We start from the raw sequence: 18262 nt of genomic DNA on the forward strand, positions 1-18262 counted from the left end.
ACTCTCCGCCCGGACTCGCTGGGCGGAGCGGGGCGGAGCGGAGCGGGGCGGCCGCTCTTCAAGCCGGCCCCGCGCAACGCGAGTCTCTTCCGGGCGGCGGGGCGGCGCGGAGCCGGCGGCGCGCGGGGCGCAGTGAGTAGCGGCAGTGCGGGGCGCGGGGCCGGGCCGCGGGTGGAGGTTGTCGCCCTGCCCGCTCTGCCACCCCCGTCCTCCTCGGGGAGGATCCCAAGCCTGAGTTCGCCCCTGTTTCCTCAAAGAGGATCCTCGGGTTCCACGCCTTCTCAGCACCCCCGAGCTGCCCGCAGAGCCGGGTGCCGTGTCACAGGGCTGGGAGCCGGGGGTTCTCAGTAGGAGTGTTTATTCTGTTGCTATAATGATGAAGCAGGAGGGAGCGACGGCTGGCTTTGTAGCAGTTTAAAATTGGCTGTGCGGTTCCTATCGGAAATATACATATCCAATAGTAACAAAAACTATGGCAGGAGGTCATGAACGTGTCTGGGTACGTCCTGATAATCCTTCCTCAGCTTACCGTAGGGCTGTAGAGACAAGCTCGCAGCAATCAGCAATGACACAAAACTAGACCTTGAGTTAACCCTTCTTAGCTTTTTCTCTCTTAATGACGAGGAGGGGTCGGTGTGTGACACATCGCTGCGGTATCCATCCCACGGTGTGAGCAGAGATGGCAGATTGCAGGCACGCGCTGCTGCAGCTCGGGCATCTGGAAACGGCTTCGATACAGAATGATGAAATCTCCCACCAAGTGACACGCCAAAGATGGCTGCTGTTTTGAGGAGAGCCCCGGCAGCAGGCACTACCCTTTTAACGCAGACTGCTGCGTCTGTTGCTAGGCTACAAACAGGATGTACATTTATAAGCAAAAAAGTGTCTTGCAGTGTTGCCACAATTTGCCTTCTCCAGCGCTCAATTTGTTCTTGTGATTGCAGAAGGAAGAAGCGTAGTGTAAAGATATTTTTTTTTTAATTATTTTTTGTAATCTAAATAGGTATTTACTGGATGGAAAGGCTTTGGGGGAAGGAACGCTTTGCAAGTGTGTTTGTTAGCATTTGGTGCGTGTTGCATCATACTTCTCTCAGTGCTGCTTCTGTCAAACTGCGATAGCAAGCACAGTGCAAATAGAGGAATACCACTGCTTAATGATCCTGCTAAGTCTGAGAGCTGCTGTTTTGCCATCACATAGAAGTGCTTTCCAACTGTCCTGGCTTGATTGACATCCCTGGAGAATGCATTCATTGTGTTCTTTCCTTTGCCAGAACAATTGAAATATGAGTATAGCTGGGTTTGCATTTTTGCTGTTTTGCTGTTGCTTTACCAGAGTATTGTAATTTTAAAGTAGAATGGGTCACCTTTTACTGATCAGGAGGAAGTATGTTTCCTGTTCTTCTTTTTTCTCCTAAACCAACTAGCCACTGTTCTCATGGCGTTCCTCATGGAAAACAAAAATACTGGGTTTGTTTGGGCAAAAAAGGCCTAAAAAGGGCCAGTATGTTATTGGAGGAATAAAAGTGCCTAACAGAATCTTTCTGTAGTTTCTATCAAAGCACCATGAGAGGTGCTTCAGGAGAACTGAGCTCTGCAGTAACAAGCAAGTGGCCGTGGTTGCTTTGATTTATAAATGAGGCAGAGGAAGAAGAGAGCTGTTCCTCTCCCCATTTTGTAGCAGTTGGTTCTTTTCTGAGCCTAAGGCTTTTTCCAGCCTACATCTCTTGTTTCCCAGAACAGGACATTTTCACAGCCAGCTGCTGGGGGAGTGCTTTGAAGGACGGAGATCGAGGAGCCTAAAAGTGTTGCACCTTGTCTCTCTCTCTCTCTCTCTCTCTCTCCCCATGAATCTGCACCTCAAATGATTTCAGCAGCACGTGGCTCCAACTTTAGAGCTATTCTGTAATAGGATTCTGATACGTGGGTACTGCTGATACTTTCTGTTTTTAATCGGTTTTCATAGAGGGAAAGAAAAGTGATTTTGTTCTCCTTTTTCTGAAAAAAGAACACTTAGCTCCTAGCAGATTTTGTGAATCGTGATGTGACCCAAATGCCTGAAGTTTAAGTCCTGGTAAAGGGTACCATGAAAGTTCCATCTTTCATTCAGCATTTGTGTTGGCTAGTTTATTCCCTTCTTCTACGAAGGCTACTTTGAGTTCTGTGAGTATCACGTGTCCAATGATGTATAAGTAATGTTATAAATGATTTGGTCTGAGGAGCTGAGATGTGAGGTGTTGCAATGTTCATTATCACACCTGCACTGCTTTAGACACAGCCTTCTATTCTCTTGGCCAGCTGTTGTCCTCCCCAGCTCGGTGTTTGCTTGCTTTCTGGGTCTGCATGCAAGGGAGGTGAAAGGCCGCTCTCATTTACAGAGTCCACTAAAATAAGGGAAGGTACTGGAGCTGATAATCTGGACTCTGTCCCCCATAAAACTAAAAAGGAACAGCAAATTCTGTATAGTGAAGCAGTATCCTATCCAAACTGAGAACATTTGCCAAAGGATCCCCACTCAAGAAAATCCAGGCCTTTGTATCTGTTCAGGAAAGCCTATTTCTGGGTGAGTTTTCAGGCTAGTATCTCTCAAAATATTCTCTCAGACAATATAATGTTTCTCAGCAATTGCAGGCAGTTCTTATCTTTTAGCCATTGTCAGAATCACCTCCCTGCTCTTCTGAGCAGTGGCAGAAGCTGTCTGCATCACTCAAGGAATGGATATTTTGACGCTAGGGATGCTTCTTGACTCAGAACAGTGACTACAGCTTTCAGAAACATCAGGATACTCAGTTGTGTCATCAAGAAATTTCCTTTTTCAGAGCTCTACTTTCAGCTTTAGGTTGGATATTGGAAAAAATCAGTGATGTGTCTGGTGAAGTTTTTCACTTGCAGAATGGATTTTTTCAAGATTTGGGTTAAAATACAGGATGTGATTCTGTGATTCTGTGATATAAGTAACATAAGGAAAGTAGCAAATCCAGTTTCCTTATTCGAGCACTGCTGCCTGAGTGTGGGTCCCCCAGCTTGAATTCACCCCTTAGTTTATGAGTCCTTCAAGTGCACTGCTAGTCACAAATAGGGTTCACGTTTTATAAAACCTCATCTTTTGCTTTCAACCACGTTTCTTTTCATCCATGTCAAAATGAGCACTCAGATGTCTGGGTTGCTCCGAACTGTCTCGGATGGGCCTTGCTACTCTTCTGGCTGTTGCTGCAGTGTGAGAAGCGATCTATGGCAGTCCGTGTGCTGTCTGAAATGCAGTTTGGAAATGGAACACTGCAGAGTGGAACTGGCAACTCCTGAATCGGCATTTTTAAGAATTGTTGCAACTGCTACTGTTGACCTTTTAAACAAGGTTTAAAGTCTCCTGCTATTCCTGCTGATTCTGCAGCAAATCTAAATGCAGCCTTTGTACTAAAATTGTTGATCAAGCTTTTGTGGGTTTTATGTAATTATTTTTTAAGAGAGGCCAATCTCACTTCGTTCCAAGCCCTCTTTCCTTCCCATTAATGTCAGTTTACAGTGGGAACTTGCAGGCAGTTACATCTGATCAAAGGACAGCAGGTTTAGGTGTGATTAGCACTGGGGCATTCTGTTCAAGGTCGCTTTCTGATTGGAAAGAGGAGTTGAAAGACACGGTCAAGAAGCGATTCAGTTTCAAAGAAAGATGTTTGTAGAGGGTTATTCAGAATACAGAGTTGAAAATTTCTCTGCAGATGAAGGAAAACCTTATTTTTGGCTGTGAATAAATAAAGCTTCAATATTTTGATGAGTTTGTAATCAAAAGAGTCTGTAATCATCTTGCTGGTCCTGCAGCTGAACTCCTGGCAGCACGTTCCAGCAAGCCACAGCCATTCCCATGTGGGAAGCTGATGAAGCACGTGATTGGAGTTAGCATTCTGAAAAGATGCCTTGATATGCACAAATGGCTGCACTGTGAAACATGGATGGTCGCTGTGTTGGTGCTGGGGAGCTGCAGTGCCAGACTGCAGGAGCACAGCTCTGCCCACAGCAGCTGCAACAATCCGACGGTGCAGCCGTTCTGCGTGGCACTGGGAAATGGGGAATGCAGTAGCATGAATGTGCCAGAGGACTCTCGGTGCTTTATTATTGGATTAATGTGCTAGTATGAGGTGCTGCTACCATTGAGGTTTGCAAGTATGTCTGATTCTGTTCAATATTCCCCATTTAGTCGTTTGAAACAGCAGAGATGTTATTTCTTTCTTACTGTGCGTTTTCCATGATATTGTGCTTCACTGTGCTATGTTGTCATCCATGTCATTTATCCACTCATGTGGTGCTGATCCTCCTGTGTTGTGAATGTGACCCCACGGTCCTGTTTAAGTGTGAATTATTTCAGCAATTTAATTAATGCCATCTCTCAAATTCTCTGCTAATGGAGTTGCTTGAGGAAGAGGGGCATTCAGACCAGACTGGGTGATTGTGGTGTTTACCTTTCCACCTTAAAATCTCAGGTGCTGCTAATTCAGTTTTCCTATTTTGCAGGTGTTCTCCCCTGTCACCACTTACCAAATAGAGATAGGTGTGGGAACAATAAATTCAAGTTATTAGTCAACCAAAAAAGAGGTGGCCTGCAGCAGCCCCCTGGCACTCAATAGTGTATGTAAAACAAAGTAAACCTTTTCACTTTCTGGAAGATTTGTGCATTTACTTTCCCCTTCCACAAACTCGTCACTTATCTCACGGTTCACTTGGGTTTATTTTAATTTGATTTAACCTCGGAGCCCTCTACTACTACTTATCACAATTTTATTATGAATATTTGGGTAATTTGAGCTTAAATCTTGGACACGCTTAACTTACATTGAGGACTATTTGACACAAGTGATGGTATTCTAAAAACATTTTGCTGGAAATCATGTACGTTTCCAATGCAGAACTTCCCTGGCTCTCCTAGACAAGGAGCACTCTAGCAGAGCAGTGACTCACAGTCCCGAGACCAACAGACCCTGCAACCTTTCTACTTCAATGCAAGTTTTGTGTGTCACCAAACTGTATTTTTCCAGTGTCTGGAACTCATTATGCTTCCTTGCTTGGACAGCATCCGCTCCTTTGTGTGTGCACTGTGGTCTGTCCATGCACAGAGTCTTTATGACTTGAAACTCACTTAGAAAAGCATTGTGCCTACTGATAGTATTAAAGTGCAAGTCAGTTGTGTGAATCACGTGATTGAGAAGAAATGTTGTGTTCCTGAATGGTAGGCACCCAAGGCTTTGATCTCTTTTTGCACAAGAGCAAATCTTTTTCTGGGTGAATGCCAGTGAGACTGGAGTCCATGCGCTCTGCCTTACCTTTGTCAAGACCAGTCCTATCAAAGTCAGTGTTTTTTGTTCCTGTTGTCATATTTTTAAACAGACACAGTGATTTCAAGCATAAACGTTTGCTGTGGCAAGTGCCAAGGATCCTTTGTCAAAGTGTTTTCCTTTTTGCTGCTGCCATGCTAACCCTTGCCATGCAGCCACATGAAAGTATCTTTTTCCTTGGGATATGCCCACACAGGAGGATGGTGTGTTGGTAGCAAGGTCAGATGTGCTCATGTCAGTTTAACTGGGGGTAAGGATAGGACACGGCTGTGGTTCCCTTCTCTGTCCTCTGGAGATGTACCTCCATCAGGGCAGGCTGAGTGACTTGGAGTGAAATTATACTGAATTAATCTTTGTTGTTTAGATTTGGGTTCATGACAGAAGTTTGGTATGCAATAAAAACAAATCACAGACAACCCAGTAATATATACAAAGCAGTTTTCAGCACTTGCTGATCAGTGTGAAAGGAAAGCAAGGACCTTCTTTTTATGGAGTGCTCTTTTAAGCATTCGTTGGACAGTTTTAAACAGATTGACATAAGCTGTCCTAAGCGGGTTTAATCCTTCCTAATGAAACTGATAACTTAATTATAAGGATATTGAAACAGACTGTCCTGCAAATACTTAGCCAATAGGGAAGTACTCTCAGAATGATTTCCCTGCCCTTTGCAGCTGTCACCATTTTAGTCCAGAAGATGGTCTGGTTTGCTTGTTTTTTGTCATGCTGTGTCTCTATTCTGGAGGCTGGATGGGGCCCTGGGCTGCCTGGTCTATTGCCAGATCTGGAGGTTGGTGGCCCTGCCTATGGCAGGGGGGTTGGAACTTGATGGTCCTTGGGGGCCCTTCCAACCCAAGCCATTCTGTGATCCAATGATATTGGAAAACCCAGTGCTTTACATAATAGGCATGTGGCATGCAGCAAAACAGGCATTTAGGCCTTTATTTCTGTAGAATTATCTTCTCCTGTGACTAACAGATTTTTCCACTTAATGCAGAAGAAGAGGGATCATAATTACATTTGAGGGATGGACAACTTCAAGTTTCACGAATATTCTCTCCTTTTTTCCCTGTGTTTATTTTATTTTATTTTTTTTTATGCTGAAGATGCTCTGCATCCTCAGTTCCTTTCTTCTGATAATTCCTTTTCACATTCTCCACCATACAAGTTTCACCAAATTTACACCAATTCCTCAGGAGCCTTACGGCGTTCCTTAGGTTTGTTGGTTGGAGGTAAAGATCAGTTGTCAGAGTCATTTTGAAGTAAATTTTTAATTTTCTGGGCTTCAAGCCCTCAAAATGCAGAGCTGTGTTAGTTTGGTGCCTGTCACTGTGGTTCTGTTACCATCCTTGTTGTGTCATTAGAAGAACTGCTCATGTGTTCATAATGTGGCAAATGGTTGCGTTATGTAATCTTTGATTCTAAGAACATGGATTTGGAGAAACAGCATTTACTGAAAATATTTGATGTTTGTAATCCTAATTTTTTTTTGCTTTGCAATGCCAGAGGTGTTAAGTGCATGTTGGTAAATGCTGCTGTGCTGCTGCTTCAGGCATCTCTTGAAAAGTTTAATTTCCCTTTATGACAACGTGTTCAGCTAACACTAATTCATCACTCAAGTAAAGCAAATTTCTGATTAGTATCTTGTTAATTAGTACATCTACTTCTTAGCAAGCTGCTGTACTTTGCATTCTACTCATCCTCAGATAATCATAGTCTTACAGGAAACCATGAAATGTTTGAATGTTTTGGGAAGCAAGCCCAAAAATGCAGATGTTTAAATTCTTTAAGTTAGTTTATTTTCTTGTATGAATACTGATCTCATAAAAACTATGATGATGCCTGACACCATCTACTTTCTGTACTCCTTTAAAGCTCAGTTCTGCAAGATGTCTCTCTCTTCTTTTTTTTTTTTTTTGCTGCAACTAAAGCTGTTTTTCACTGTGGGGTTTTATCAGTTTGAGACATGTTAAGAAATAAGAATTCTGAATTGCAAACGTTCATGTTTTCTTCACAGAGTTTTTGAAGATGTCAGCGGATCTACCGTTAAATATTAATATCAAGGAGCCCCGATGGGATCAAAGCACTTTCATTGGGCGAGCCAGTCACTTCTTCACTGTAACAGACCCCCGGAATATTTTGTTATCTGATGCCCAGCTGGAAAGCGCAAGAAAAATCGTGCATGATTACAGGTATGACAGCCACTTTTAGTGCTGACCCAAAAAAGTAATGACAGTGATAAGAATATCACCGTTATAGGTTTAAAAGGAAATGTTTAAGACCCTGTATTTATTGCGCCACTCTTCTGTCTTGTTTCAGAGCTTGAAACGCTGTCAGATTACTAATGAATGGGAGAATTGTCATCTGAGGAAAAACTATTTAGCATTTGAAAATGTGGGAGTGTCTAGTTCTGAAAATAGTCAATAGAACAACAGTTTAAAATAGGCTTTCAAATGTATTTTTGGGGCAGTAAATCAATTAGTAAATCAAGCTAAATTTCCAAAGTTTCATGCTTAGTGGTTTTAGCTGTCCATTCCAGCTCAGATCCAGTACTGGCTTGAGTCAACAGAAGTTTGATGCTGGTTGTCAACTCAGCCTACACAACCACTGCTGGGAGTTTTAATTCTTCTTGTTTCACCAATTTATTTAATAGTTGAATACAAGCTGACTGTAAGGCTAGATTAAATTAGATTCCTCTGATGCTAAGTTTTTTCACTGGAAGTTGCAGCATTTTATAACAGCTGTGCTTTTTGCTGTTGTCTTGTTTTGTTGGTTTCAATTTGTTCCAAGACAAGGTATTGTAGCACCTGGATTGACTGAAAATGAACTCTGGAGAGCAAAGTATATCTATGATTCAGCCTTTCATCCAGACACTGGTGAAAAGATGGTCTTGATTGGCCGAATGTCAGCTCAGGTACCCATGAACATGACTATCACAGGTTGTATGATGACCTTTTATAGGTAAGTAGTGGCAGTGTAACACATGAAACGTTTCCCTACAAATTAGATAAGTGAAAGTCAGTGTTACTGTCAAAAGAGCGTTTCAGAAGATGTATAATAAATGTTCTAAAATATAAAATTTTGCTTCCTTTTCTCTTTTCTCTCTCTGTGCCCTCATACCCTCACTGACTATTGGTTTCCTCTGGAAGCAGCTGTGATATATGCCCTTGGATGCTTCACCTAATCCATATATCCCACTTTTCCTTCTTATAATGTCTCAGAGATTTATTAGAACAATTAGGGGCATAGTAACTTTTTGAAGACTGAGAAAGTAAACCCTGCAAACCCTGCCTCTAAAATCCATTTCTCAGTCACTTACGGAGTTTCCAAAGGAAGCGAGTGAGCTGCAGAGGAGTAACTCTGGAAAAGTACTCCAGATCTTGTAGAGTTTCATTCTTTTCCTCTGTATGCTTTTGTAGAGAGGTTTGCTACAATGCTTTTGCTGTTATTATAAACCTTTGTCCCAGGTGAATTGTTATTCATTTCCAATGCCTTTTAAAACCGATTCTTAGAAGTAACTTGCACTTCCATTATTAAGACAGTATCTCCTTGGCTGAACTGCTTTATTCAGGCATCCAAGAACTGTATGATTACTGCTTGCAGAGGCTTTTCTTGATTTGCCAACATTGTTCTGCTGTTGACTCAACTCTGTTTTTAACAATATTAATAGTTGTTTCTTTTTTCAAGAACGACACCAGCAGTGGTTTTCTGGCAGTGGATTAACCAGTCCTTCAATGCTATAGTAAATTACACAAACAGGAGCGGTGATGCCCCAATTACTGTCAGGTCAGACACTGAACAGATGCTTCTGATATGTTCACAGGTTCTCTCTCGTAGACTGGAGTATGATTGGTCTTTGAGATGGTAGATAAGTTTGTTCGTCTGCATTTATCATCAGTTTGGTATTGTGTAGTGGAAATGCTCAGTCATGGCCTGAAGCAGTGATTGAGCACCTGGTGGGAAGGCAGGGCCAACCCAGGGGAGCTCAGGTGCATGCAATGCAGCTGAGTGACCAGAAGGGATGGAGCCAGGATCCACCCTTTCCCAGACCTCATTTAAGGGTTGGCAGTGGAGGTGAGGGCATCTCTTGCTGGAGATCCCTGCCTACCTGAGGTCTTCCAAAGGTAAGCAGCTCTTTTCCTTCATTTCTGCATCTGTGGCTGCTGTGTTTGGGCTTGTTCTCACTTGCTGTAGCCGAAGACTTTGCCACCCTGCTATTATCACCCCATTATAGTATTACAGTATGTATAGTCAAGGAGCCTGAGAGTGATGAATGTGACCTTCTTTTTTGCCCTTAAAGATAAAATCTAGGGTCTTAATCAGTTCTGAGGCTCTCTTTCTTGTAGATGTCTGGCAGAAGGCAGTGGATTAGAGGACATATAGACTGGCTGGTTGGGTTGGGTTTGAATGTTTACAGCATAGCTGGTCTACACAGATGGGCTTTAGAAATCCTTCAAAGTGCTCTTTCAGACATAAGAGAAAATGCCATACATGAGTGCAGAATCACTGGAGCCTGGTTCACAGTTAAAATGTCACTTGCTTGTTTTTACTGATAGTGGAAGAAAAAGGGTTAATTTGTGGTTTCATTTGACCGTTCCATCCGTAGCCCTTTCTGTGTTGCTGCAACAAGACATGCTTTAACTTTTGTAGGTGGAAGGAACTTACTGCATGTGTGAAAGTTGTTTGTTTTTGAAAGAGGCATGGATATAATTGTTATGCATGTACAAACATTGTTATTTTTGTTTTAGCCAGCTGGGAACAGCCTATGTTTCTGCTACCACAGGTGCTGTTGCGACAGCTTTAGGACTTAATGCACTAACAAAGGTATTGCTGATACTCCTCCCATTCTTATTCAGATTTTGGTGTTCTATGAAATGGCTCACTTCCCCTCCTCTGGCTCTGTCATGCTGTGCACAGCTCCCTCAAGGAGTTGTAATTACCCTTGGCAGCTCCCTTCTTGATTTCCCAATCTTACTTTTGCCCCATATAGATGATTTTATATATATATTTGTTTTTAATGCCCTATCCTTGCTGTTTTCATTCACAATATGTATCCCATGAAGGTGCCTTTTTGCCATTTCTTTTAAGGTTTCAAAGTATCTAGCAGCAATTGAAAGTTAATTGCAGTGGATGTAATTACAGTGACACAGACCTGATACACAGTTATGCAGCTTGCCTGGTTTTTAATGTACAGCATTACTTCTGGAAACATGGAAGTCTATGCTGGACTGGCTGAAGAATGTGTAAAGAGCTGCTTCTCTTAAATATGGAAAACTCAAATTCTTCAAACAAATATGCAGCATGTTTTAAAAACTATATAAAAAACTATTTTATATCCCTCAGTTTATGCTTTGATATATTGGGCATGGTGCAGCATTGACACCTTATTTGAGAGATGCTATTCCAGGCAGAGTAACTCGGATCATAGGAGAGGTTGACTAGATAAATGGCTTCATGCAGTGAGTGTCCTTAGATGCAAAGCAGCTGTTAGAAATGCTGCTGGCTGTAACCTTGCTGTTGAAGATAGTGAAGTTAATGTCTATTTAGTGTTGCCATCAAGCTGACAGGCGTGCTCAGAAGCTGGCATTTATCTGCAGTGATGCAACTGAATTCAGGTGGTTTTTGCCTGTCTCCATGACTTAAGTCTTGCTTGTGTCTCTTTTGCCTCTGCCTTACCAGGGATTTTTTCACTGAATTTTAATTTAAAGGAAATCTCATCTGTCATTAACGAGTGAAGCATTTTGATGTGACCTTCAGAAAAAATAATTCTTCTTTTTCTGCTTTTCACAGCATGTCTCACCTCTTATAGGACGGTTTGTTCCTTTTGCTGCTGTTGCTGCTGCTAACTGCATTAATATTCCACTAATGAGACAAAGGTAGGGAAAGAAAAAAAAAAATTGCTCATTCTAAAAGAAAGGATGTTATTGAGTTCTTAGATCAGCAAGGTGCTGAAAAAAGGACATTATATTATCTTTAGCTTGTTTCAGAACCTTGCAAAAGCCTTGGGCATGGTCTTGTTTTAATTGTTTGACTGTGACGTGTAAATAGAACGTTCTCATTCTCTTCAGATAAATACCTATTTAGTTCTTCAGCCTTAAATCTCAGCAGTCAAGTACCTGTCCTTTAAGACTTGTTCACGTGGGCCCTTTCAATACGAACTGCGCTTTGGAAAAGTATGATCATTTCAGAGGTGGTGCTTCAAATCCCACATACAGGAGTTAGAGTATGTTATAGTCAGAGTTCCATTTGATCTTCTGAGACTACCAAAAACATGCACTTTCTCGGTAACAAAGTTTCATATGTATTCTAATTTGGCAAGAAGTAAGAATAGAAATGAAGGGGAAAAAAACATCCTCTTAGAAACACAAGGTTATGAGCAAGAAAGGGAATATTTTCATATTTATGTTCATGGTGAAGTTGAATCTATGGTAGTGTTTTCTTTTTTTCCTATAAATGATGGGAAGAAGAACTAAGGCAGTCATCAGTACATTTGCCCTTCTGTCTGCTTCTCGCTTTCTGAAAGGTTTTTCCCTTGTATGTGAGCTTTGCTCAAGTGCAGAATTGTGTTAAAGCTTTGATAGACAATTGTGCAGATACAGAAATGTAGTTTGCTTTGTGCATTCTGGTGTACTTCCAAATATGTTCTTGGTGGTGCCAGAGAATTGTGTTTTAGTTCAATGAAACGAATCTGCTTTTATTCCCTATGTTGTAAGTGGGAAAGGACAGACTACTTTAAGAGCAGTCCAGGAAATTCTATTCATTCTGATTTTTCTTGAAGAACTTTCTGTCTTCTGTGTATTACAGAAACAACAGGTCTCAGAATACATGAGGTCAGACTGATATGACAAATATTCAGTTGTTCTCTTTTAGCGTATTTTGCCCCAAATCTTTCTTTGCTTTTTGAAATCTTTGCTCCAAATGTGAATAATAAAATAGCATAATTCTTCCAATCAAAAGTTTTAAAGAGGAGAAACATGACCAGCAAAAGCAGATAAATGCATGTCAGTCTCTGTTGTATTATTTTTATTCAACAGGGAACTCAAGTTTGGAATCCCCATCACAGATGAGAATGGAAACAGACTGGGTGAATCAACAAAAGCAGCTCAGCAGGCCATTACTCAGGTGGTTATATCAAGGATCCTCATGGCTGCTCCTGGCATGGGTAAGAATAAGTTCAGTCATATACAGCTCCTGATTATAAGTTCCTACTGTGACAGGGAGCTGAAGTTCTATGGAAGTGATTTTCTTAGAGGCCCAATTATCTTACAGTTATGCACATAGTCTTTACGTTTGTTGAATTTAAAGTCTGCATCTCTTACTGAAAAACATCCACAGCATGTTACACTGATGTGCAACAGAACAGTGTAGAAATCATGCAGTTAGCAAAGGAATCATTGCAAATCCTGCTCGAGTGGGACTGGTTTACTGAAGGTATGAGCCAAGTCACTGAGCTCAGGTTAATTACCTTTACCTGTGAAATTAGAAGTTCCACTTACTGGAGGAGTCTACTTATGTCAATAGCAATCTAGTGTCTCTTAATGGCAGCATGAAATGAAAGCTCAGTTAATGACAGACAGCTGTGAAAACTGAATTCCAGTGTTAGTTCATCTATACAGAAGATTAAATCCATGTGCCATTATCTCCGAGGTTGATGCATTACCTTTTTTCTCATTTGCAGCAATTCCTCCCTTCATAATGAACACACTGGAAAAGAGAGCCTTTTTAAAGGTTAGTCTGAGATAAACTGTGTATGTGTATTTCACATGCTAAGTTAATATTTTCATGTATTTAAAATACTTTAAGTCTTGGTATTCTCCTCCGGAGCACTCCTGGAGGACATTGTTGTAGAGAGCACTTTACAGGAGCTGCTTTCTTTGTCTTTCACAGACAGAGGGATCTTAGTTCTTTTAATCTTAAAGGACATGAAGAAATTACTTATTTTGTTATTCTGGTGGTTAGGCACAAAATGCAGGGTTCTTTCTAGTGAAGGCACTTTCCTCTTACCAAGACTTGGAATACAGCTTATCTGAAAAATAGTATAACTTGTATAATTCTTCCTTTCCCCCCCCCCCCCCCCCCCCCCCCAAAATCTATGAAGGAAGCTTTGCTTTGCTGCCATGGTAGCAGTTTGAGTTTGGAAATAATAGTGATGATAAAAATGCCTTTTTGAAATGATCTTTTAAAACAATCTGGGTGTGTGAGCATGGGGTGGATGTGGGATGTGCGTGTGCCATCAAAGATGATGTTTTCACTGAATTCTATTGCTGCTCAAGTGGTGTGAAGTCAAATCTGGTGCTGCAAATGTATAAACTAACCAGCATGGTACTGTGTGTGCATAAGATGGTAAAGAACAATAATGAAATTAATTATATAGTTGCTTAGATCTGGACAAACAATTTTTAAATGAGGAGATGCAGCCAGGACCAGTCCTCAGCAGTAAAGGGAATTTTGTCTTTGACTGTTGATGTCACTGATTTACTTGCTTGCATAGCTCCAGACAAACTCTCTGCCTGGGAAACATGCTGGGCAAGCTGGGAGTGATAGCCTAAGTGGACCTGATTCCTTCCTGTTAGGTCAGAGTTTCCAAATCCTACATTGGAAAAGCGCTTTGGGCAGCAGCTGGGAGGGAGAGCAGAGGAAACTGCCCATTTCTATTGGTTTGTCTATGATGAAACTTCCTAAAATATTGCATTAAAATACTTAAAATGATTTCTTCACACTTCTTGTGTGTGGTTGGATAACCTGGTTACATGCATCATTTGAAGTGCTTGTGTATTAGTAGATAAATGGGGCATTAGGAAAACATCCTAGACCTATTGGTCTCCCAATAGCAAAAAAGTTTTGTTTTCCTGAAGAGATTTCTGCTGCTTTTTTTTTTTCCCCCTGTTCCTGTTAACAGAAAACACTGTTGCTCAGAATAAAAAGTAGGAAATGTGGTGTTTGAATCTTAGAGTTACAGTCTTTGTTGCTTTTATCTCGTTCAAGAAGTGAAACTGCAGTGCATCCAAATACACTGACTTGTTTGCAGTGTAAGGAGCCCTGTACTGATTGGGCTCCATAGGTGTTGACCCATTCTCTGTTGGCAAAATAACTTTAAGTGGCTTGTGATACTGCTGTGTCCTTGAGAATGCATTACTTGAACGTTATTAACACAAATGCCATTGAGTCAACTGGAAATATGTGACATTTGTGAAGATGTTGAGAAAATTCTCAGGGTTTGAAGACAAATATCTGTTGTTGTTTGTGTGGTGTCACATAAGAGTGTTGTGAATTTTTCAGATCAGCAAAAATGGGTGATTTCTTCAGTGACTGTTCAGTGGTCTTTGGTACCATCATGACCATTCATGCTCACCTGTTCCTCCCCCACAGCCTCAAAGACTGAGCAGAGGCGAAACACTGCTCTACAGGTCATCAGTGGTAACACGTGGTAGAGATTAGTATTAAAGCCTTTAAGGAATGAGCTGCATTTCTAACAAGCAGCTTCTGCCCGTTCTCTCGAGGTTTCGGAAGCACCATCCCATCTGCAGTATTCCAACACCATCCACACAAGCTTTACTAACTCATTTTTCTTAGTCTTTGCTTTGCACATCATCAGCACTCTTGGAAAAAAACTTCTTGTAAGCTTGCCAAAGCCTATTAAAGCAACATGCAGGGCCAGGAAAGTCAAAAGGCTGTTAAATGATGAGGAGCATATAGCAATGCTCTCCAGTAAGATAGAGGTGAATACTGCTGGTCTCAGTGATGGCAGTGGGTCATCCTTTGGTCTTTAAAATAAGATGTAGGGTCTGTAGTATTATTCATTTCTGTTTTCTGACATGGTTTTGCATGAGGATATTTCAGTTATAGCACTAATATAGCTTACAGGATTCCCAAAAATTATTGCTAGAAAATGATTCAAAAATGTTTTTAAAATACAAACACGTACTTGCTGCTTAAAGAAATCCTAATTCTTGACCAGAAAACTCTTAAAAATTTGGTTTTATATACACACTCCTTTTGCCTTTGATTTCTGCAGTTGCTTTAACTGCATTTTGAGGAATTAAGCAATGCAGTGACTCTTGATGGTGAGGCTGTATGCTGGCTGTGTGCTGCACGTATTGACTAGCTCCACGTGGAACCAAATCGTTGTTACATTTGCTGCAGCAAAAGGATCCATAAGCAACCTTGCTCTAAGGGACAGGGTTTATAGATTTGTTTAGTCTCAGATAACCTTTCCCCATGGGAAATAAAACATTTATCTCATAAAAATGTCTGAAAATCCCAAGGGAAACTGAAGCTTTAATTTATTTTGCCACTCTCACATCTTCAGGGACTGTTTATCTCTGATTCTGCATGCTATATTGACTCCAGAAACTTCAAGTCTCTTAGTCTGTAACTAAAGTACATGTTCAGAGCTCTTAGAAAACTAGAACAGCCTTTTTTTCTTTTAAATATCATTCTTGAATGTCTTACACCATAGCTCCTTCCATGCTTTCCTTCTTTAGCTGTTTTATTTAGTGATGCTCCTTCAGAACAGTCGTAGCAACCCTGAGAGAGCTGACACCATTGGAGATCTCGCAGTAGAAGCAGCAGAAAAAAATCTGATTTTTCTTTTTGGCTTTTGTTTGCTTGCTCCATTTCTCCATTTTGTTTGCTATCATTTCTCTACTTTCTCCTTGCTCTAACTGCCAAAGATGCCTTGCAGTCATCTGGAATTTAAATCCTAATTCATCTGAAATTGCCTTCTTCCCTGTTTAAATACATCTTCTAACAGAATAAATTCTTTTGCTGTCTTGTACTTCTCTGTTTTCTCTTTATAAGGATGTGCAGCCTGCATTTGAGACTGGCTTTATTATTTTAAATCATTCTCTAGGCAGCCGTTGACCTTCTAGTCTCAGTGTTTCACCTTATTTTTACCTTACCATTGTTCTTAATTAGTGCCATCTGGAAAAACTCTTGAAAAAGAAAAGCTCTAATTCAGATCAGGCACCTTGGCAAAATGTGTTCCAGCAAATGAAATGGGTGTCAGTACTGTCTGTGTTCATTGACTCTTTTTTCAGAATAATGACCAGCTCAGGTGAAAGCTTGAAACCAAAATCAGGACGCCCTTAAAGTCTCTTTGGTTATAGAAGTGTTTGGGGCATTTCTTTCACGCATCTTGCAGTGCAGTTCTCAGCATCCCTCTCCTTTAATTCTCCCTGTATGAAGGAGCCAGTTACCTTCCTGAGTTTTTGTGTTCCCAGCTAAATGTAGGATGATGACTTCAATCTTCCCCTGTCAGCCTGGAGTCTCTTGCCATTGGAACTCTCCCACTATATAAAATTTAAAGTATTTTGAGGAATTTATTTCAAGTGAGAGTCAAAGGTGTATTTAGTGCATTGTCAGAACAACGGAGCACAGCTGAATTCAGTCTTTACCCTTCTTACTGTTGCTTTCTCTTTTACTACCTATTGTTGCAGTTTATTGCTGAATTGTGAAGTTCTTTCTGCATTCATTTCTGGATTACAGGTTAACACCAGGAAGAAGGAAAAAAAGAGGAACAGTGTGTTCTACATCACTTCCTCTTTCTCTCAGGCTCTGGAGAAAGCTTCATACCCAGGCTTGCTTACCACTGCTTAGACCTTGCTTAGCACCAGCTTTATCACACTGAGCTTTCTAAATTTCATCCTTCTATCTCACCTGTCAGATACTGCCTGTCTTTTGTTCACTGGTTTCCCCTGTAACTTCTACATCTTGAATAATGCCTCTTGCAGGAGAACATCTCCATTGTTGAGAACATCACCCACCATAACACATTCTTACTCATTAGCTCACTTGTTTAAAAATCAGCTTCTTATCATAGCATTTGTGGTATACATTCTGCTTATTAAAGACAGTATTTAATTTTACAGTATGATTTTACAGTAACAAAACAGAAAAAGCCCTACGTAGAAACTGTATTTGAACAGATCCGGTTTTATTCCATTAGCAATTTCAACTAGAATTCTAACCTGGGCTAGGGGAGGGATTTCCTAAACCATTCAGACCTACAAGAAAACTGTGTCCTTTCTTGGTTTACGTAAAACACCAGAGGGTATGCTATAAAAAAAGGTCTGTATTATGGGGTGCTTTCTCAGCTTTGTCCCCTAGTCCCTCTATTTTTTTTCCTTAACAAGAGATGAACACTTGCAGAATGAGGCTGTACGAGGCTGGGTGCTTAACAGTTAAATTCCCACGCATCATATCGTAATGTATCATAAGACAGGAGGAAGGGCAACCAGTTCCTTGATAATTCCCTCATTTTTGGTGGGCAGGTGCAATGGGGTGTTGCCCACAAGGCAGAGTGGCAGTTGTGAGTTAAAGCCAGTTGATGGTATGGAGGAGAGAGCGACAGCCAAACTCCCTGTGCCCTCAGGTCTGCCAGCACATTCCACCAGCGCCACTCTGGACTTGCTTGCTACTGTGGGCTTACATGACTCACAGAGGTTCAGGTCAGGATCAGTTCAAAAGTAAAACAGTTGGTCACCTACTGTAGTTTCTAATGGGTGCTCAGAATAAGTGTAAGCTGGTATCACTGAGAGCTTTCTTGCTAGTTGAAAGAGGTTGGGATAAGGCTTTCAAGCCATAGCTCAAGCTTAAGATATGCTGGTAATCGTTTTCCTTTCATCGTGTAAAACAGACTTTTAGGTGCAGGTTGTCCCTTCCAGTGCAAGTTTCCAAGGTGGGAAGAGGAATAAAAGATAGCATACTCAGTGTTATATTTTATTTTAAACAGAGATTTCCATGGATGAGTGCTCCTATTCAAGTTGGATTAGTCGGATTCTGGTGAGTGCTATTGGATTGTCTGCTATTTTGAGGGCATAACTTCAGGGGCTGTTTTTTGAGGAAAGTAGCATTTGCTTTTTGTATAAAGGTTAAAAAAAAAACATGTTGAAGCAATACAGATAAGCTTCAGAAATGACATTCCTCCACTGTTTGGAGAAACT

At 41.1% G+C, this 18262-nt stretch overlaps 1 protein-coding gene across 4 annotated transcripts in view; it reads left to right on the forward strand.

The window, feature by feature from the left end:
- Positions 1 to 18262, forward strand: part of SFXN1 (sideroflexin 1) — a 20149-nt gene continuing 1887 nt past the window's right edge. Inside the window, exons 1-10 of one of the 4 annotated variants that reach the window (XM_048960159.1) lie at positions 23 to 132; positions 4504 to 4631; positions 7336 to 7510; positions 8109 to 8279; positions 9006 to 9104; positions 10067 to 10142; positions 11109 to 11194; positions 12353 to 12480; positions 12997 to 13046; positions 18052 to 18101. In XM_048960159.1, the coding sequence (XP_048816116.1) occupies positions 7347 to 7510; positions 8109 to 8279; positions 9006 to 9104; positions 10067 to 10142; positions 11109 to 11194; positions 12353 to 12480; positions 12997 to 13046; positions 18052 to 18101 (824 nt within the window). In that variant the 5' untranslated portion in view covers positions 23 to 132; positions 4504 to 4631; positions 7336 to 7346. Of the gene's footprint in view, positions 133 to 544; positions 2561 to 4503; positions 4632 to 7335; positions 7511 to 8108; positions 8280 to 9005; positions 9105 to 10066; positions 10143 to 11108; positions 11195 to 12352; positions 12481 to 12996; positions 13047 to 18051; positions 18102 to 18262 lie in introns of those variants that run through there. The other 3 variants (XM_048960158.1, XM_048960157.1, XM_048960160.1) reach the window with 3 other exon arrangements.

This window comes from Lagopus muta, chromosome 14 (assembly GCF_023343835.1).
Source record: "Lagopus muta isolate bLagMut1 chromosome 14, bLagMut1 primary, whole genome shotgun sequence".
In the NCBI taxonomy this organism is placed as follows: domain Eukaryota; kingdom Metazoa; phylum Chordata; class Aves; order Galliformes; family Phasianidae; genus Lagopus; species Lagopus muta.